Here is a 20,309-nt window from a genome sequence, read left to right as displayed (position 1 = left end):
TGCATCTGACTGAGGGGGAGCAGATAGAGACAGGGTTGCTCATCCACAGCGCCTACCCCTAGCATCACCAGTCTTCCTGTCCACTCTCGTCCCTCCCATTGCCCCGTCCGTCCTCTCACCTGGCTTCACATGGCCAGTCTGGAGGTAGGGAAGGCCTCTAGACAAAAGGGGAGGAGGCAGGACCATTGGGGTGTCCCAGTGAGGGGACAGGGGAGTAGGAACCCTCATAACTCTGCCTCCTCTCCCCTCCCACCCAGCTTTCCCCACCGCCACCCCTCCAACCTTTGATTTCTCCTCGCAGGTGAAGCCGGGATGATGGGTGAGCAGGATCACTCTCTGCCTATGTAACTTTCTTCTTTTAGTCTCCGCCCTTTCCTTTCAGTGCCTGAGGGGGATGCCCATCTGCTCCCCGAAGCCTCCCCACAGCACTGGGGACACTGCCCACCGCAGCTGGGGCAGCAGAGGGGGGAGGCGGGAAGCAGCGTGTGTCTAGGACAGAGGGCTGGGCAGGTGGTGTGAGGTTCAACTATGGCTCCTGACTTGTCTGGCTCTGAAACCTGCAGCAAATGACTTAAAATTTCTCCGGGTGCTGCAGACGGAGGCGTGAGTCCTGGAGATCGGGAGTGACAATCGCTCGGCCCTGCGGCCAGAGTCTGCTCCCAGGAGCAAAGCCCCGAAGGCAGAGGCTGCGACTTCACCCCCCAGCGCCCATCCCCGAGCCTGATTCAAGATGTGCTCAGTGATGGTACGGACATCTTTCCCACCACCTGAGCCTCTTAACTCCTTTGTGATGCGGGAGGGGGTCAAAAGCCTGCCTGGAGTGCTTCAAGGAAAAGAGACAGCATGGGACCCAAGCTACTATGTGCCCCAGGCCATAGGTTCTCAGGGAACGGCAGCTGCATGGGCTCCTCGATGTGGCTTCTCGTCTCTGAACCTCAGTTTCCCCAGCTGTAGACAGGGTCCTGGAAGGCCTCACGAGCACTGGTTGTTGTCACTGTGACTACACTTCGCTTCTAACTAGTTAGTATTATTGCCTTGGTAATCAAAACAAGAATAGCAACATATAACAAACCTAACTCCAGAGCAGACAGGACACAGGACTGGAAAATGTCCCTGGTCCAGGTCCAAAGATCAAACCAAGATACAAGAAAAAAAGAAGAGGCCACAGGTCCTGGGATGTAACTTAGAGGACCTGAAAAGCCCCCTTGTAGCCTAGGAGCACAACCCAGGAAGATGGGTTGTGGGGTTGAAGGTGGCGCAGGGCAGGGATGGCAGCTTTAGACTGAGGAGGTGCAACCCTGAGCCTTGGAAGGCAGTGTGCACACAGGTGGCTGTCATGGGTAGGGCTGCCCACGGGTGCTCTTGTTCAGGCAGAGCTAGAATGCCCAGTTAAACTATCTCCTGCCTCCCCCTAGATAATTGGGGTTGGGATTCAGGGATAACTAAAGCTAGGAAAAAGAGAAGCCAGACACACAGTTCATGACTTTCCCTGAGCATATCCTGAGTGCTAGGTCCTGGGCACGGCGCTGGGGAGCCAGAGTCCCTGCAGAACTCAAGCAGGGTGTCTGGAGGGGATCAGTCTGGTCAGCCACAGGGCCCTGGGCTTCAGAGGCTGAGGTGACCCCAGTGCTGGTGAAGGGGGGGCAGGGGTGGGGGGCAGGGATCCCACAGATGGGGGATCACTGGAGTGTGGGAACCCCAGACTTCGGACTAACACTGGATTTGCTTTGCAGCTGAGCACAGCCTAACTCTCCCTTCCTCCCCAGGTGCCACCTGTGCGTCATCAAGGGCGGTGGGCAGGGCAGGGTGCAGCTAGGGCTCCTGGGCCCTTGGTGAACTGGGCAGAGCAGCTGAACCTTGAGCACCCCCCCCCAGAGTATAGGAGCCTGTCTGCCACATGCTGTCCAGCCCAGTCTGTGTTCCCTCCAACTCTATGCCTCTTGTCTCCCCTACCCTGGCTCTGTCCGAGGCCAGGGGCACCTACCTGCCTGCCTGCCTCTGTTGTTCTGTGTCTGGCTCTGCTGCCCTCTCTGTGCGTTTTGGGGGTCTGGAGGGCTTAGAGGAACACAACTGGAGTCAGGTGGGGCTACTCAAAGGGGAAGGGGCTCAGCCTGTGCTCTCAGCTGGGAAGGGTACCCAGACCCCAGAGACACTAAACCCCTCTTGGCCCCTGGTTCTAACAGGACATTAGCACACAGGGTGGAGAGGAGCCCTGTGGTTCCTATATTCCCCACTGCCTGGTGTCCCTCTAGCCAGAGTTCAGCTCCTAGCTGGGGCTCCTCTCTACCCCCGGGGCCCTCCTACCTGAGGGCTCTGACCCCTGCCTGTCCGTACCATACCCAGTCTTTTCGTCTCTTCCCTCCTGTGTGTCTCCCTTGTCCCTTCTCACTGTCTCCTCAGCACCCTCTCACCCCATCCTACCCCAGAAAAAGGAACTTGGGGGTGGGGGCTGAAATGATGCTACGGAAGGGGTTGGGAAAACAGGAGGAAAGACAGGAAGAGGGGGCGTGTGGCCAGAAAAGAAACGAAAGCAATTTAATCTTTTTTTCTCTTTTTTTTTCTTGCACATTTTTTTTCAATTTGTTTTCTCTCTCTCTTCCGATGCTTAAAGTAGAAGTGGAGCAGAAAGGTAAACGCACTGTTACCAATGCTAACCCCTAACTCACACTTTGTTCCACCTTGTACCATACTCATGTGGCCCGCCCCTCCTCCCACCCCTTCTTCTCCCCCACCCCCACTTGGTCCAGTGATTTCCCTGCCCCGGGTGTCCTCCCAGCACAGCTGGGCTGGCCCTGGTGCTGCAGCACCACCAAGGCCACGGTCACGGCCACGGGCTTCTCCACCCTCCAGATATTCACCGGAGCTCCTCTCTGAGCCTGGGCAAGATACTCACCCCACTCCTACACCCCTCTCTCTCTCTCTCTCTCTCTCTCTCTCTCTCTCTCTCTCTCTCTCTCTCCTCTCTCTGCACCTCTTCTGGTCCCTGGTCCCTGCAGGGTACCTGACCTCATCTCTCATTTCTTTTGCCTCCCTTAGGAGAAATGTGTAAGCATCCAGGCGGGTGGGGAGGGAGGGGCTCCCCAGCCTCCACAGGCACCGGTAGAGGTCTCTCTTCCTCGGTCTCTCTCTGTCTCTCCTTCTCTCCCTCCCTCTTACTTTCTCTCTCCTCCTCTCTCTCTCCTCTCCTGTCCCCCTGTACCTTTTGCAAAGTGTTTCTGGTAAAGGGTGGTGGGATGGAGGGGACACTTTTTCCTTTGGGGGACCAGATTTCTCATCTCTCTCTGGCTCCTGGTGGCTTAAGTTCTTCTGGTTTGGCGTTTCAAGGCCCAGAGCTGTTTTGGAGCACAGAGAACAAGTTTCCTCACCCACCACCCCTTCTGACCAGCCGGGTCCAGTACTGGGGAGGGTTGTCAGCAATCCCAAGCCCCTGGGACCCTGGGCCAGGGTGGGGGTGGGGCTCCTGGAGAGGGCGGAGTGGGTTCTGTCTCATCACACTTGCAAAGCTGCAGTCAGGGTTTCTTCCGGGCTGATGTGGGAGAGGACGAGGGAGGGATGGTGGGGTCACAGATTTGCTCTGGGGACTTCCACAGGCACCATAATTTCTTGCAGGGAGTCCCACAGTAGTAGGTGTGTCTCTCTATTATGGGATAGGGAGTTGAGGGTGACCTGCTAGTAATAGGGCAGGAGGCAATGGAAAGACAATGAGACCCCCAGGGTCCCTTCTGCCTTGAAATTAAGGTGGTCTGTGGAGGATCCCCTGCCAGGGAGGTGGGTGGGGTCCCTCTGAGCTGCTCCCTCCCCTTTCCTTCCCGCCTTGCCCATCTCAGAGGCCTGGGCACCATCCCTCCCTTGCTCTCCTGAGTCAGCCCTGCACTAGCCACTCTTCTTGCAGGCTTGGAACTACAGCACTGGATCTCCTCTCTGGGTCGGGCTGGGGAAGGGAAGAGGTATTGGGAGCTGGGTGCTGAGTTGGGGTCCTTGCTGCCCAAGGCCCCCGGCAGGCCCTTCCTCATCTCTTCCCCTTCCTTGGGATGACCTCTAACTGTGTTTTTCCTCCCCTGGTACCCTCTGACCAGCTCAGGCCTCTGTCATGAACACACACCCCTGGCAGGGGTTTTTATGGGCTAGAGGGGGAACCTGGGGAACAGAAAAAAAAGGCAGGGGCCAGATTGTCTGGTCAGAGGGTACAGACATAACTGATGATGGGGATACCAGGGCTTAGAGCCCAGGGTTAACTCCTGCTCCAGGGGCTGTGCTACCGGCTGCCTTGGGCCTAGGGACCTAGAACCAAGCTGCCCTTAGCACTATAATGGGGTGGGGGTGGGGCTACAGATTGCTCCCCTCTTCCAACCAAATTAGCCTGCTGATGAGCCAGGCTGAAAATAGGCCCTGGGCCTGGCTCCTACCCAAGGATCCCTCACTACTGAAGCTGCCCACCATGGTGGGCAAGCTGTCCAGCCCTCCCTGTGTCCCTGGGGCTAGCTGCTTTGGTGATGGACCAAGCAGGAGCAGAGAATTCACTGTAGGTCCACAAACACCCACCCTGCAGCCCTGGCCTGCCTGTGGATTCTGTCATGGAGAAAGGAGAGGGAGGTGCCAGCCCTCCTGAGGGAAGGGCCTCTGTCCCATAGCACTTGGGAAAAGGGAGGGGGGGCACTCACTGACCTGCTGAATCACTAGGGTAGGCTAGGAACAGGTGGTGCTGGGCTGTGAGGGGCAAGGGTGGGCAGGCCAGTGGTGCCAACGAGATGCAGTCGAGGTTTTCCTCTTTTCAGGGAATGGGGGGGTGGGGCGGGGCCCCCCACCTTTCTGACATCAGCGCTGCCTTGGTCCCTCCTCCCGAGCCCGGGATGGCCACAGGTAAATCGGGGTCCGGGGCAGGGGAGGTGGGGGGCCGGCTGGGGTGGGCTGGGGCTTTATCCTAGCACCTGGTCCCCTCCCTTGCCCCCTCCGAGCTGGACCTGGGACTGCCCCCTGGAAGGGACTCTCAGTCGGGCCTGGGCCTTGGAGTGAATTCTCTGCTCACCCCCCTCTCTCCTCGCCAGCACTAACCTTCTCTTCCCAGGTGGTCTCCAGAGCGCCTCCCTTGGAGCCAGAACTTGTGGACACACACATACCCCTCCTTGTCTCTCTTCCCTCTGCGCAGCTCCCTCTCCCCAAATGTCCCGGGAGTCCTGTCGTTCTCCATGTCCCCACTCCACCCTTGTGCACCAGTGTCAGTGTGCTTCTGAGCCTGACCCCACCAGAGACCCTGCCGGCTGGGGCAGGACTGGACTTCTCCCTAGCCTAACCTGGGAGCTGCTTCCTCCATCCTTTCCTCAGACAGCAGCAGGGACCTGAGGAGAGAATAGACAGCCCTAAGCCTCCCTGCCAGAGTAGGTGTGGAAACATCACTCTACCTTGCAGCTTTTGGAGGAAGAAAGTGAAGTGTTTTTTGTTTTGTTTTGTTTTGTTTTGTTTTTTAAAGTCCATCCCTGCATGGTTGGTGAAGGATGGGATCCCAGCCCCTAGTTCTTCCCAGAGACAGAGAAGAGAGGCCAGGGTGTTGATGCCTGAACCTTGAGGCTAGGTGCCACTGCAGCAGAGGTCCCCACCTCCCAGCCCCTCATGCCCACTCTGGGAGAGCTCTGGCCAAATCCTTTGTCCCCAGCCTGTGGGGTCTCTAGCAGCTGAGGAAGGGAAGAGGGCACCACCTCCCCACACTAACCCTGCTCTTGATGGTCTCCAGGGTTCGCAGCTCCAGGGAGAGGGGCCGATGGGCAGGGCGGGATTCCCCGCCCACAAACCCCCTTCCCATCACCAGCCCGACCAAGCAACCATGACTGCAGCAGCAGGAGGGGACAGCATGGTTTCCTCCCCCCCACCGTGTGACCAACTTGCCTCTCTCTCCCCTCTCTCCTTGCCTCTGCTCCTCCCCACCTCCTCCCTGCCTACCCACCCACCCGGTCCAGTCTTCGTGTGCCCAGGGACCCTGCAGAAGGTGCTGGAGCCCACCTCCACACACGAGTCAGAGCACCAGTCTGGTGCATGGTGCAAGGACCCGCTGCAGGCAGGTGACCGAATCTACGTCATGCCCTGGATCCCCTACCGCACAGACACACTGACTGAATATGCCTCATGGGAGGACTATGTGGCCGCACGCCACACCACCACATACCGACTGCCCAACCGTGTAGATGGCACCGGCTTTGTAGTCTACGACGGCGCGGTCTTTTACAACAAGGAGCGCACGCGCAACATCGTCAAGTACGACCTTCGGACCCGCATCAAGAGCGGCGAAACAGTCATCAACACAGCCAACTACCACGACACCTCGCCCTACCGCTGGGGAGGCAAGACCGACATTGACCTGGCGGTGGATGAGAATGGGCTGTGGGTCATCTATGCCACCGAGGGTAACAATGGGCGCCTGGTGGTGAGCCAGCTCAACCCCTACACACTGCGCTTCGAGGGCACGTGGGAAACCGGCTATGACAAGCGCTCGGCCTCCAACGCCTTCATGGTGTGTGGTGTGCTTTACGTGCTGCGCTCTGTATACGTGGATGACGACAGCGAGGCAGCCGGCAACCGCGTGGACTACGCCTTCAACACCAATGCAAACCGAGAGGAGCCAGTCAGCCTCGCTTTCCCCAACCCCTACCAGTTTGTATCCTCTGTTGACTACAATCCCAGGGACAACCAGCTGTACGTGTGGAACAACTATTTTGTGGTGCGCTACAGCCTGGAGTTTGGACCCCCAGATCCCAGTGCTGGTGAGGATGGGTTTTGAGGGATGTAGGGTTCTTTGCATCCTTCACTCCCTGGTACCAGAATGTAGGGCTCATTGTAAGCTCTTGAGGATTAGGAGGTAAAGAAAATCACAGCTTGTGGCAAACGCTGTCCACACTTACCACAGTTGCTACTTCAAATTATCTACTATCTTCGAGGCATGGGGTTCAGTGCACTGTTTTACAGATGAAATCCATGCACTGCGTGACCTAGGGATTATCTTTCTGGAGGATTGAACCCCAGGACTCTGGGCTCTACCCAGTGGTCTGTGCTGCCTGGGCACAGTAGTGTGGGGTTGATTAGGGATTGCAGAACCACATGCTCACTGTATTCTCATTTTTGTCTCCAGCTGGTGTTTCCATCATTAACCCAGAGCAGCCCCAGAGCTCTAAAGAGCCTTAGGCAACCTTTGTAGAAGGGGAGTTGGGTCCCCACCGAGGGAAGCTGTAACCAGGTTCCAGACCCCAGTTGGCTGTGTCACAGATGAGAGGTGATTACATCCAGCAGCTTTGACACACATCTCCAGTCCCAGCTCTGGGAGAGACACCACATTGTGCATAGTAGTGTATTTTTAACCTCTTCTGAGTATGTGGTCTCATGAATGTAGGGTACCTCTGAACACAGAAAGGCCAGGGGACCCAGGACACCTTTCCACCTCAATGGGTAAAGAAGATGTCAGAGTGCCAAGGGAAACCTGTGCTTGGGCACATTGGTGGGCCTTAGGCATGAGTGTAACCCTGTCCTAACCCTCTACCTTCCAGGCCCAGCCACTTCCCCACCTCTCAGCACCACCACCACAGCTCGGCCCACACCCCTCACCAGCACAGCCTCGCCTGCAGCCACCACTCCACTCCGTCGGGCACCTCTCACCACACATCCAGTGGGTGCCATTAACCAACTGGGACCTGACCTGCCTCCAGCCACAGCGCCAGCACCCAGCACCCGGCGGCCTCCAGCCCCCAATCTGCATGTGTCCCCTGAGCTCTTCTGTGAACCCCGAGAGGTCAGGCGGGTCCAGTGGCCAGCCACACAACAGGGTATGCTGGTGGAGAGGCCTTGCCCTAAGGGAACTCGAGGTGAGTGCCGGGGCCACAGGTGACCAGGAAGGGCTGGGAGACACAGCTTAGCTATATAGGCACCATCTGCAGCCTAGCACCTGAGGAGCTGCAGGTGGTCTGGCTACCTGTCTCAGACTAAAGTAGCAGAGCCAGTTTCAGGACAGATGTGGGACAGATAGGCAGCCCAGGTGCTCTGGGTGTTCCAGGGAAGGTTGGCTTAGTGGAGAAAACATTGCATAGTGAATCTTACCTAGGGGGTTCTGACTCTGGGAGGCAAGGGTGGGCTGCCTGCTTGGTGCCTTTTCCCAAGTGTCTGTCTCCTCCTTGTCCTCTGCTGTCTCCTTTCTCCTTCCTTGGCCCCTTGTCATCTTCTCTTTGGCTTTCTTGTCTATCTACAGGAATTGCCTCATTCCAGTGCCTCCCAGCTCTGGGTCTCTGGAACCCTCGGGGCCCTGACCTCAGCAACTGCACCTCCCCCTGGGTCAACCAAGTAGCCCAGAAGGTACCAGTAACAGCTGCCCCTTGCAGGCAGGCTAGCCAGTGCCCAGGGTCAGCAGGAGTGAAAATAGCTTGGGGACATAGAGGGCTATAACCAGGGCCAAGGGGTCTCCTTTTACCTAACCCTTGTGTGGGAAAGACCAACAGGAAGAAGAGGGCCTATGCAGGCAGGGCAGGCCAGTGCCCAACAGACCTGAGGTCTCTCCTCCCCGCCTCATGCAGATTAAGAGTGGAGAGAATGCAGCCAACATTGCTAGTGAGCTGGCCCGCCACACACGGGGCTCCATCTATGCTGGGGACGTGTCCTCCTCAGTAAAGCTGATGGAGCAACTGTTAGACATCCTGGATGCCCAGCTCCAGGCCCTCCGGCCCATTGAGCGCGAGTCAGCTGGCAAGAACTACAATAAGGTAGGCACCTACCTGCTGCCACCCCACATTGAACAGTAAGGGATGCAGTACCCCGGGGGCTGCTGGGCTTCACTGCTGCACTGCCTTGAGTAGTCCTCAGAGGTGGGGTTCCTGAAGGAGGTCTCTGGAAGAGTGATCTGTCAGAGCCCCAGAGTCTGAGTGCTGTGACTGGGAAAGCAGTGCCTGGGGTCCACCTGTCGCTACCTCTATCTCCTTCTCTAGATGCATAAGCGAGAGAGAACCTGCAAGGATTATATCAAGGTGAGCCCAGTGGAGGACAGTTTGTGGGAATGAGGGGCTTTGGGACTGGAAGGGAGAAGAGAGGACATTAAAACTGTCTCAAGAAACTAAAGAATGTGGGAGACTCATGGTATTGTCCCTGCTACACACAGGCTGTGGTGGAGACAGTGGACAACCTGCTCCGGCCAGAGGCACTTGAGTCCTGGAAAGACATGAATGCCACAGAACAGGTGCACACAGCCACCATGCTCTTAGATGTCCTGGAAGAGGGGGCCTTCCTGCTGGCTGACAATGTCAGGGAACCCGCTCGCTTCTTGGCTGCCAAGCAGAATGTGGGTGAGTACTGCAACCACCCCAGGGCCAATCCCCAACTCCTGTGGTTTCACTGCAGGTCTCATGGTATATCGTGAAACTTATCTGGGCACAGACACTGATGACATGTCCTTTCTGCCCCTGCCCTTACAGTCCTGGAGGTGACTGTCCTGAACACGGAGGGTCAAGTGCAGGAGTTGGTATTCCCCCAGGAATATCCCAGCGAGAATTCCATCCAGCTGTCTGCCAACACCATCAAGCAGAACAGCCGCAACGGTCAGTGTCCCGTGCAGTTTGTCTGAAAGCATGTGCACACTGCCCACCTGGCACCTTGATCTTGACTTATAGAACCCAACAGTCGTGTTTTAATCATGTTTTATCTGCTGCTAGTATGGACATCCCAGAGCCCTGCAAAGGCCTGGGTTTACAGAGCTGAGTCCTAGTTCCAGAAGGCATTGTGCTCTTTGAGGCTGAGGAAGTGGGTCAGAGAGCCAGCCTGTGTGTCCTGGCCACCGAGCTGTTATTTGACATCACCACTGCTGACCAGTGGACCTGTGAAGCTGGTTTCTGGGCTGCTGTTTTCACCTGGGCCACAGCACAGTTCCAGTGTATCTGAGAGCCATGGAGCCCAGACAGAAGAGTGTAGCCAAGGATGGCCACTGTATCTCCCTGTGCCTATCTTTCTCAGGTGTGGTCAAGGTCGTCTTCATCCTGTATAACAACTTGGGCCTATTCTTGTCCACGGAGAATGCTACAGTGAAGCTGGCCGGTGAATCGGGAACCAGCGGCTCCGGAGGTGCCTCGCTGGTGGTGAACTCACAGGTCATTGCAGCATCCATCAATAAGGAATCAAGCCGTGTCTTCCTCATGGACCCTGTCATCTTTACTGTGGCCCACTTGGAGGTGAGTTCAAGTGTACCTCTCCCTCCCTGGAGGTCCCAGCATCCTTTGTTCCTGGACTGCATGTTACATGTCCCCTACCATGTAGTCAGGGGGAAATTTCAGCTCCTCTGCTTCACCATGGACCATATGTCCCATGGAGCTGGTGGTCATCTTGGGCCCCAGGCACTTCTTCACTCTTGTTACTGTCCCTGTAGCTGGATTGAGGGCAGGAATGGGACTTGCAGTCTTGACACCCTGTCCACCACCATGTAACAGGCCAAGAACCACTTCAATGCAAACTGCTCCTTCTGGAACTACTCAGAGCGCTCCATGCTGGGCTACTGGTCAACCCAGGGCTGCCGCCTGGTGGAGTCCAATAAGACCCATACCACATGTGCCTGCAGCCACCTCACCAACTTCGCAGTGCTCATGGCTCACCGAGAGATCGTAAGCTGGCCAGCGCTCTGCTGTCCTGGGCAGGCCTGCTTGCTGCTGTCCTGGCTTTGCATGGCATCCTAGAGAGTACACAGCATGGACGATGCTTACAAGACCAGCTCATGGGCTTGGGGGGGCATCAGTCTTGCCTGGGGCATGAGGCCTTACATCTGGCCCTCTCTGGCCCTGAGTTACTCTGGAGAAGCAAGTTTGTGTCACGTTTGTCATCTCTCCACAAGCCTCCCAGAGCATGAGGAAGTGAGCCTGCACTGCCTGCACAGGGGTGGTGGCCAGCTTGGTGGCTGGGTGGGTAGCACTGGGTAGTTGTGGCCTACAGCCTTGCCTGGGTCCTTACCTGCAGCTGTCACCTGGCCAAGCCCTGAGTGCCCCCCTACTCCTGTCCCCTAGTACCAGGGCCGTATCAATGAGCTGCTGCTGTCGGTCATCACCTGGGTTGGCATTGTCATCTCCCTGGTCTGTCTGGCCATCTGTATCTCCACCTTCTGCTTCCTGCGTGGCCTGCAGACCGACCGTAACACCATCCACAAGAACCTGTGCATCAACCTCTTCCTCGCGGAGCTACTCTTCCTGGTTGGGATAGACAAGACTCAGTATGAGGTAAACCACTCTTAGGGCCAAGGCTGGGCAGTGGGAAGGGCCGTAGCTGGTGGAATAGCCTCTTACTGATCTGCCCTCCCAGGTCGCCTGCCCCATCTTTGCGGGCCTGCTGCACTACTTTTTCCTGGCCGCCTTCTCCTGGCTGTGCCTAGAAGGTGTGCACCTCTACCTGCTGCTGGTGGAGGTGTTTGAGAGCGAGTACTCACGCACCAAGTACTATTACCTGGGCGGCTACTGCTTCCCAGCCCTGGTGGTAGGCATCGCAGCCGCCGTTGACTACCGAAGCTACGGCACCGAGAAGGCGTGAGTGTCTCTGTTGTCTCCGTGGGCTTCATCTGGTTGGCTCTTGAGTGGCTGGCTTTCCTTGGGCCAGGGCTGGGGTGGCTGGCCTTTCAGGCGTCTCTCCACTCTGCTATGTTTCGTTTTAGCTGCTGGCTGAGGGTGGATAACTACTTCATCTGGAGCTTCATCGGACCCGTCTCCTTCGTTATTGTGGTAAGTGGCACTCCAAGTATGTGGGTTCCTTTTGTTCAGGTTGGTCTTGAGCCTAACCCTGGGCCCCTTGCCAGTTTCTCAAGACACTAATGTAAAAACTGTCAGCACCAAGCAGAGGGACCAGGGCACAGCTCAGTGGTGAACACTTGCCCACTATGCAAAAGGCCCTGGGTTCTATCCCTAAATCCACACACACGCACCTGAACAGTAACTAAAAAAGACCAGAGTGACTTAAGTCCATAGTCCCCAGCATGAAGCCAGTGCACCAGCAGCTGTGATCCAAGGCTGTTTTGGGCTAAGCCATGACCCTTGACCTCACAGCAGTGGTAGCAAATAATGGATGGAGGTAGTGGGCACTTTGGGCCCCTGTAGGCAGAGAAGGCCCTAAAGAAGGTGTTGGAGCAGAGACTGAGCCCCTTCCTGCACTGCTACCCAGGTGAACCTGGTGTTCCTCATGGTGACCCTGCACAAGATGATCCGAAGCTCATCAGTGCTCAAGCCTGACTCCAGCCGCCTTGACAACATCAAGTGAGACCCTCACCCTGGGGCGCTCCGGGTTTCTGGAACACTTTATCCACCACTGGTACCATGCATTGGGGTTTTCAGTTCTAGGGTATTTATGCATAGTATGGGCCCTACTTAACAAGGTCAGAAAGTGCAGCCGTCCCTCCAACCTGTGCTTTCAGGCCTGTCACTGCAGATTCCGTGCGAGTCTGTTTGAGGGCACCTTGAAAAATGGGCCACAAAGGGAGTTTGAGTGGACTGGGAATCTGATCAGAATGATGAAGTGGGCAGGGAACGACCTGTCACCTGGAGCCAACCCTCAGTGTCAAATAACAGGCCTTCCCAAGGCCACCTCAACCTTAGGCTAGGTCTTTTAGGTGGCACCGGAGGCCTTGGGGCTGGGCTATCTTCCCTGGTGAGCACCATGACTGCCTGTCCCCCTGGCCACCAGGTCCTGGGCGCTGGGCGCCATTGCGCTGCTCTTCCTGCTGGGCCTCACCTGGGCTTTTGGCCTCCTCTTCATCAATAAGGAGTCGGTAGTCATGGCCTATCTCTTCACCACCTTCAACGCCTTCCAGGGGGTCTTCATCTTTGTCTTTCACTGCGCCTTACAGAAAAAGGTGAGGGTCGCAGAGCTCACCTTGGGGACATTCTGGATCTATCAGGGGAGGGAGGCCAGGGTGAAGGGACTCAGGTGCCCCCTGGGAACCTCAGTGTGTCCCCTGGTCACCTGCCTTCTGTGGGATCATCTGAGTCTGATGGGAGCTAGGAGGATTCAGCCAGAGGTAAAAAAGATTCTAGAAGCCAGGTGTTGGTGGCGCACACTTTTAATCCCAGCACTCGGGAGGTGGAGGCAGGCAGATCTCTGTGAGTTCGAGATCAGCCTGGTCTACAGAGAGAGTGCCAGGATAGGCTCCAAAGCTACACAGAGAAACCCTGTCTCAAAAAAAAAAAAAAAAAAAAAAAAAAAGATTCTAGAAATAAAACAGGTTATAAGGGAGTGGCAGCACAGAGCTGATAGGACTATGGGTGCTCTTGTGGTCCTGTTGGACGTGAAACCCAGCCATGGGTGACAAACATCTGGGAGTCATAGTATTAAGATTCCTACCTTAACCTTTCTAGAAAGAACTGAATTTTGTAATGATCCAAGGAATGGTTCCAGGAGAACCCTTGCCTGGCTTTGAGGGCACTACACACACACATGGCACACACATGTATATGCAAGCAAAACATCTTAAAAACAACACGAGGGCTGAATTGGTAAAACGCTTGCCTAGCGTACATAAAGTCTGGGTTCCATCCCCAGTGTCATGAATTGGCCACAGTGGTGCATGCCTACGATTCTAGCACTGGGGAGGTGGCGGGGGGGGGGGGGGGGGACAGGAGGGTCAGGAGTTCAAAGTCATAATGTTCCCTGTGCCTAGCATATGGTACATGTTCCTTAAAGATGTGTTGAGTTGGAGAATGAAGGAATGAATAAGGAAGTTGGTGGTGGTGAGGAAAAGAGAATGAGCCAAAATAATAGCCTGAATGGTTGGCTATCAGGGACATAGATGACAGTGCAGTTTCTATGGCTTGCCCGCTCTGAGATGACTGATCAGAAAGACGTAGGTACCCACCACCAGCTGACCGCCCCCTGTCACAGGTGCACAAGGAGTACAGCAAGTGCCTGCGTCACTCCTACTGCTGCATCCGCTCCCCCCCTGGGGGTACTCACGGTTCCCTGAAGACCTCAGCCATGCGAAGTAACACCCGATACTACACAGGGACCCAGGTACCTGGGCAGGGAAGGCCTATCCAGCAGGGGCCAAGAGTCAGGAGTGCTCTGCCAGAGCCTCAGAAAGATCCTGGAGGGTGGGGTGACACTAGAGATCCCCTCATGTTTGGGCTGTGTCCCCAGAGCCGAATCCGGAGGATGTGGAATGACACCGTGAGGAAACAGACAGAGTCCTCCTTTATGGCGGGTGACATAAACAGCACCCCTACCCTGAACCGAGGTGAGGTGTCCCCTGGCCCTGGTGCCTCTCTCAGAACCTCCTTGGCCCAAGTCTGTGGCTTGCCTTGTAACCTTTGACCCTTCCTTTGGGCAGGTACCATGGGAAATCATCTACTGGCTAACCCTGTGCTGCAGCCCCGTGGGGGCACTAGCCCGTACAATACACTCATCGCAGAGTCTGTTGGCTTCAACCCTTCCTCGCCCCCAGTCTTCAACTCCCCAGGTGAGCACACTTGGGCTGACTGGATACCAGGGAAGAGCAGAGCCCCAGGTTGGGAGGCTCGGAGAGCAGGTTCTGAGGGCCTCTGCTTAGCTCACTCTTGTTTGTCTTCTCTTGCGGGCTGGCATCTACAGGAAGCTACAGGGAACCCAGTAAGTACCATTGTCTCTTGTAAGCATTTCCAAAGGGGGAGGGGAACAAAAGCAGACCCTTCTGTAAGCATCTCATAGGGACCAGAAATTTGGGGTGTCCCTACCTACAGGCTCTGGCACAGCAGCCAGGTGGGGACCTTCAGGTAGGGAATGAAAGTGAGGGGTTGGCCCAAGCCTAGGGGCTGTACCTGGCTACACGGGTCTCCACTTGCTGAGTTCTGAAACTTAAGAGGGGACCCTGGGTGAACTGGCCCGTACACACACCCTCATGAGCCTATTGCTAGTCGGCAGACCCCACAGCAGGTGAGATGGAGGAAAGTGACACCAGAGCTCTGGGACAGACCTCTCAGCGCCCTTTGTCTACCCACATGACCAGGCCCATCCTTACTGCCCCCTCTGCCCTGCAGAGCACCCCTTGGGAGGCCGGGAAGCCTGTGGCATGGATACCCTGCCCCTTAACGGCAACTTCAACAACAGCTACTCCTTGCGAAGTGGGGATTTCCCTCCAGGGGATGGGGGACCTGAGCCACCCAGAGGCCGGAACCTGGCCGATGCTGCCGCCTTTGAGAAGATGATCATCTCAGAGCTGGTGCACAACAACCTGCGGGGGGCCAGTGGGGGCGCCAAAGGGCCTCCACCGGAGCCTCCTGTGCCACCCGTGCCAGGGGTCAGTGAGGACGAGACCGGCGGGCCTGGGGGTGCTGACCGGGCAGAGATTGAACTTCTCTACAAGGCCCTAGAGGAGCCACTGTTGCTGCCCCGGGCCCAGTCGGTGCTGTACCAGAGCGATCTGGACGAGTCAGAGAGCTGCACGGCAGAGGATGGGGCCACCAGTCGGCCCCTCTCCTCACCTCCCGGCCGGGACTCCCTCTATGCCAGCGGGGCTAACCTGCGGGACTCGCCCTCCTACCCGGACAGCAGCCCCGAAGGGCCTAATGAGGCCCTGCCCCCACCCCCACCTGCCCCCCCTGGGCCCCCAGAAATCTACTACACCTCCCGCCCGCCGGCCCTGGTGGCTCGGAATCCCCTACAGGGCTACTACCAGGTGCGGCGGCCCAGCCATGAAGGCTACCTGGCAGCCCCCAGTCTCGAGGGGCCAGGGCCCGATGGGGACGGGCAGATGCAGTTGGTCACCAGTCTCTGAGGGGCCTCATGGACCAGAGGCCGGGGGCCTAGCCAGGGAGGGAACCAGGAGGGGCTCTGGTGGGAGCAGAGACTGATGAGGTAGTGGCTGGTGGGCCACTCTCTCCAGGTGCCCCTCAGCCCGTGGGCCCCAGAGTCCCCTCAGGGGCTCTGACCTGGGCCCCAGGTGCCAGGGTTAGTAGACAGGGTTTCCACCAGCCACACACCCCAGCCTCTCTAGGGGAGTGCAATGAGGAAAAGTCCCAGGGGCCCTAGGAGTGAGGGAGAGGCTGGCAGGCGAGACCAATTTCTGACACTCCCTGCCTGTGGAGGAGGAGCGAGGCTTCCCTAGGTCTGTAGGGGGCTGCCACTTTTGAGGTAGCCAGAGCCTTGCAGGATCCAATCTATCAGCTGCTCCTGTCCATCCACCGGAAGGGAGCAGTGGGGCAGCAAGACAGATGGACAGGATCCTGCCATGCTACAGTTCCCTGTGCCCTGGAGACTGGGCCTTGCACCACAGGAAGGCCCAGGCCCAAGGGATTGGCAGTGGGGGCTGATGATTAACGCGGAACTTTCTCTAAAGCTCCTTTCTCCCTTGCTATTGGTCCCTGTCTCCCAAGCAAGTCTGCCCCTCAACCCCCAGAGTGCACCCAATGACCCCCTCCCTTGGGGTGACTCCTGATGAAGCACAACTCCCCGCAGGGCCTCCTAACCTACTGGGGTGGCCATATTTGGGCAGTTCCCGGTCCTGTGGGCTGGGCTATCTGGGGAGCAGATTTGGGGTCTGGGGCTCCCTGAGGAGTGGGTCCTGGGTTTGGATCTTTCCCTAGGGGGGTCCTCTTACCCTTTTTCTTCCTCCCCTATTGCTGTAAATATTTCAACAAAATGGAAAAGACAAAAAAAAAAAAGACAAAAAAAAAGTAAGAAAAGAAAATCTCATCACTTGAAGCCACCGGGCACCTGCAGCCCAGGCCAGCCCGGACTTTCTCCGGAACAAAGCAGCGGCCAGCCCTAGCAACCAGGACTTCCTGTATGTGTACATCAGCCAGGGTGGGCAGCCGCCAGAGCAGCTTTTTACACCAGAGACAAAACAAATCTAGAAGCAACAGCGAAACAAAGAACCTGTCCTTCCCAACACCGGTCCCGTCACCTCCGCGCTGTCTGCCCTGCATCAGTCAGCCCCCCCGGGCCGTGTACCTCACTGCCTGCCCCACAGGCCAGGAGACACCCTCACACCCAAAGATACTTTTGCCAAGATGGCTGCACTACCCTTTGAGTTCCTGCTTCTCGTATATCACTTCAGAACTCATGGCAGGCAGGAGGAGGCTGGCATCCCATCCTGGGAAGGGCAGAAAGTGGTTCCTGTGGCTGAGGGCAGGATGGCAGTGGTGAGCTCATTGGGGGCACAGGCGAGAGGTCACTTTCCCTTAACCCCCACCCCAAGCCCTCTTGCCAGGCTTAAGGTGTTTACCAAGCACCTCTAGCCCTTCAGCCTGGCCTGCCCTCCCCCAGTTTTTTGGGGGTAGCATATCCTGCTGCCATCTTCCGGAGGTGGCATCACACCTCCGCTGACTTCACCCTGTCTTTCCCCTGCTTCCTTCCTCACAAGTGCCATGAGTTTTCAAGCATCCTCGGGTCTCAGCTTACTGCTGCCGTGAACCTCTTTGGGTTATGAGGAAGGGACTGTAGGAAGGCGCTGAGGAGGTGGATGGGTGGCTAGGGAGGACCCTTTTTGCTGCTAGAAAGCCCTCTCCCTTCTGAGGAGCTGGGACTGGCTTGTCCCCATCAATGAGGGGGAAAGGGGCCAGACCAAAGACAATGGTTTGCCCATGACAGGGAACAGATGTGAAAAGGCAGGGTTTATTCCATCTCTGGTTTTTTCTGGTAGTGTGTTTTAGCCTAACTTGCCAGAAGACCAAGGGTGAAGTCTATAGGGAAGAGGAGAGCGGATAGGGACAGTCTTGCTAGGCAGGCATGAAGAGTAGGGAGTGGCTTGTGGCCCTTGCCTAACTTCCACTGGACCTGGAGCGAGGAGTGGCTGGCCCAGGGGCCAGAGGACTTGACTCAGCCCAGGCCTGAGGCCCATAAAACATCAATAAAGCTGGGAGAAGGAATGGGGTGAAGAGCTTCTCTGGGATTGACAGGCACAGAAGTCCTGCTTTCTCTTTCCCTGCACAGCCCTTCTCCAGATGTGGAGGATGGAGTGTAGCGGGGCCCTGCTCTAGCTGGAATCTAGTACAGAGTAACTCCCAAGCCTCAAGAGCTACATGGCAGGTCCCCAAGTGGGGCTGGATCCACTACAATCCAGCGCAAAGCCACCCAGAGAGCCCAGGTGTCCCCTACCCTAACCAGACCTGGTGCCTTGACGCCCCCACCCCAACGGGGACGGTACAGAGAAGGGTCTTGGTCTCCTCCTACTCCCTTCCTTGGGCTCCTGAATTCATTTGCTCCTAAATCTTGCTCATTCTTTATCTCTGCATTTTTTTTTTTCTTTTGGGTTTTCCTAACTATTCAACTTCTTCCTTTGCTGTCTCCGTGTCTCCTCTCCTCCTCATTCTCGATTTCTCTGTCCATCTGGGCCTCCTCCCTGACCCCACACCCTAGCCCCTTTCCTTGGTCTCCTTTTCGATATGCCAAACCAATTTTGGGTCGAGTGCATTTAACGAGAACAAAACAAAAGGCTCATAAGAACGTTTCAGAAAAAAACAAAAAGTTTAAAAAAATGTTGAGTCAAAAAGTCAAAACAATAAAGAAATTAAGATTTCTTGGAATGGTAAGAGTGATGTGATTCAATTGGGGGACAAAAAAGTTTAAGGTATAGTTCTCTCAGTCCCAGGAACTATATACAAACACTCTGAAGTTAAATGGCCATAGATATTGCAGGCCTGTAATTTCAGCCTGTGGGGAGTTGAGGCAGCAGGATGGATCAGTCAAGGTCAGCCTGGGCTACATAGTAAAACCCTGTCCCAATGAAAGTAAGAGGCTGGGGAAATGGTCCCACAGCAAAGAGCACTTGCTCTTTTAAAGGGCCAGCTCATGACCACCTGTGACTCCAGATCTAGGGGGTCCGATCCTTCTGATGTCCACAGGTATGCATGTGCTTAGAAGCAAAACACTGGGACATAAAATTTAAAACTAAAAATAATAAACCTTGGGGGGGAGGGAGTTGGAGAGATAGTTCAGTGGTTAAGAACACTGCTCTTCCAGAAGTCCTGGGTTCAATACCCAGCAACCACATGGTGGCTCACCACCATCTGCAGTGAGATCTGGTGTCCTTTTCTGGCCTGCAGGCATACATGCAGACAGAACACTATACATAATAAAATAAATCTTAAAAAAATAATAATAAACTTCGGGCTGGAGAGATGGCTCAGAGGTTAAGAGCACTGGTTGCTCTTCCAGAGGACTCCAGTTCAATTCCTACCACCTACATGGCAGCTCACACCTGTCTGTGACTCCAATTCCAGGTGATCTGACACCCTCACAGAGACATACATAAAATAAAAATAAATTTAAATAAATAAACCAGCTCCCTTGAACCCTCAGCAGGTGCCAGGAACTTGTATGTGGAGTGCTCTTACACTCCTGGTCTGGTTGAACATTTCTTAAACAGTTTCCTCTGGCCTGCACTGGCAATCCAGGGTGCATGCTAAAGATAGAACTCCATTTTACAGTTAGAGATGCCCACCTAGACACACATATAGATACACACCTAGGTCTCTGGCATGACCACTGTGTTACACTCTCAAAGGAGCCCTTCTTGGCAGGCAGGCTTATCCTCTGAGTTGGAGGCCAGCCTGATCTACATACAGAATGAGTTCCAGGACAGCCAAGGCTACACAGAGAGATCCTGCTTTGAAACTCCAGTGGGGGAGTGTGTGTCAAAAGCTTCTTTGAATGGTTGGCTGAAACATTTGCCAAAGATGGCCCACTAAAGAGAGGTACAGATGCCCGATATCCCTTGGCTTGGTGTTGATGAAGAGATAATAGTAAGGCTCAGGTATCGCAATGCTAGAGTACTTGTACAACATAACCCTTCACAATGGGAAGGCCCAGACGGCCCGCCCTTCACAAATCCTGTAAGGCACAGCATGTCAGGGAGCACCAGCACACTGGCAGAGCTTTGTTGTCACCCTTTCCCGTGTGCCAGACCTTGGGGTTGCTGCTCAGAAAAACTCTCAAACAAAACAAAACAAAAAAAGGCTGCACTGGACAGTGGCAAGAGGGAATCCAGGCCTGTGAACCAACTTCCAGACTTGAGCCAGTTTGCAGACCCAGACCCAGAACCCCTTGCTAAAATACCTAAGAGGTTTTTTTGTTTGTTTGTTTGGTTTGGTTTTTCGAGGCAGGGTTTCTCTGTGGCTTTGGAGGCTGTTCTGGAACTAGCTCTTGTAGAACAGGCTGGTCTCGAACTCACAGAGATCCTTCTGCCTCTGCCTCCCGAGTGCTGGGATTAAAGGCGTGCGCCACCAATGCCCAGCATAAAATACCTAAGAGTTTTACTGTCAGCTTTTCTCCTTCCCCAGAGGGACCTAAAACCTTTTATAAGGGTAAATGTACACTAGGGGAAAGGAAGCAATCAGACTTTCTGGGGTCTATTG

The 20,309-nt window shown here is 55.6% G+C and overlaps 1 protein-coding gene across 3 annotated transcripts in view; it reads left to right on the top strand.

The window, feature by feature from the left end:
• Adgrl1 (adhesion G protein-coupled receptor L1) overlaps positions 1 to 16,642 on the top strand; it is a 40,943-nt gene extending 24,301 nt beyond the window's left edge. The window contains exons 5-23 of one of the 3 annotated variants that reach the window (XM_027406172.2): positions 5,952 to 6,752; positions 7,530 to 7,844; positions 8,225 to 8,328; positions 8,547 to 8,732; positions 8,955 to 8,993; positions 9,125 to 9,308; positions 9,438 to 9,560; positions 9,973 to 10,187; positions 10,443 to 10,613; positions 11,010 to 11,219; positions 11,302 to 11,522; positions 11,648 to 11,714; positions 12,151 to 12,242; positions 12,670 to 12,838; positions 13,864 to 13,992; positions 14,119 to 14,215; positions 14,309 to 14,437; positions 14,569 to 14,586; positions 14,994 to 15,730. In XM_027406172.2, coding sequence (XP_027261973.1) covers positions 5,952 to 6,752; positions 7,530 to 7,844; positions 8,225 to 8,328; positions 8,547 to 8,732; positions 8,955 to 8,993; positions 9,125 to 9,308; positions 9,438 to 9,560; positions 9,973 to 10,187; positions 10,443 to 10,613; positions 11,010 to 11,219; positions 11,302 to 11,522; positions 11,648 to 11,714; positions 12,151 to 12,242; positions 12,670 to 12,838; positions 13,864 to 13,992; positions 14,119 to 14,215; positions 14,309 to 14,437; positions 14,569 to 14,586; positions 14,994 to 15,730 — 4,007 coding nt within the window. Of the gene's footprint in view, positions 1 to 2,979; positions 4,861 to 5,951; positions 6,753 to 7,529; positions 7,845 to 8,224; positions 8,329 to 8,546; positions 8,733 to 8,954; positions 8,994 to 9,124; positions 9,309 to 9,437; positions 9,561 to 9,972; positions 10,188 to 10,442; positions 10,614 to 11,009; positions 11,220 to 11,301; positions 11,523 to 11,647; positions 11,715 to 12,150; positions 12,243 to 12,669; positions 12,839 to 13,863; positions 14,216 to 14,308; positions 14,438 to 14,568; positions 14,587 to 14,993 lie in introns of those variants that run through there. The other 2 variants (XM_035442563.1, XM_035442562.1) reach the window with 2 other exon arrangements.
• Positions 16,643 to 20,309: the final 3,667 nt, after the last annotated feature.

The sequence above is a fragment of the Cricetulus griseus genome, chromosome 3, assembly GCF_003668045.3.
Source record: "Cricetulus griseus strain 17A/GY chromosome 3, alternate assembly CriGri-PICRH-1.0, whole genome shotgun sequence".
Classification (NCBI taxonomy): Eukaryota; Metazoa; Chordata; class Mammalia; order Rodentia; family Cricetidae; genus Cricetulus; species Cricetulus griseus.
Note: the sequence above shows the minus strand (reverse complement) of the source record. Positions and strands in the feature narration are given on the sequence as shown.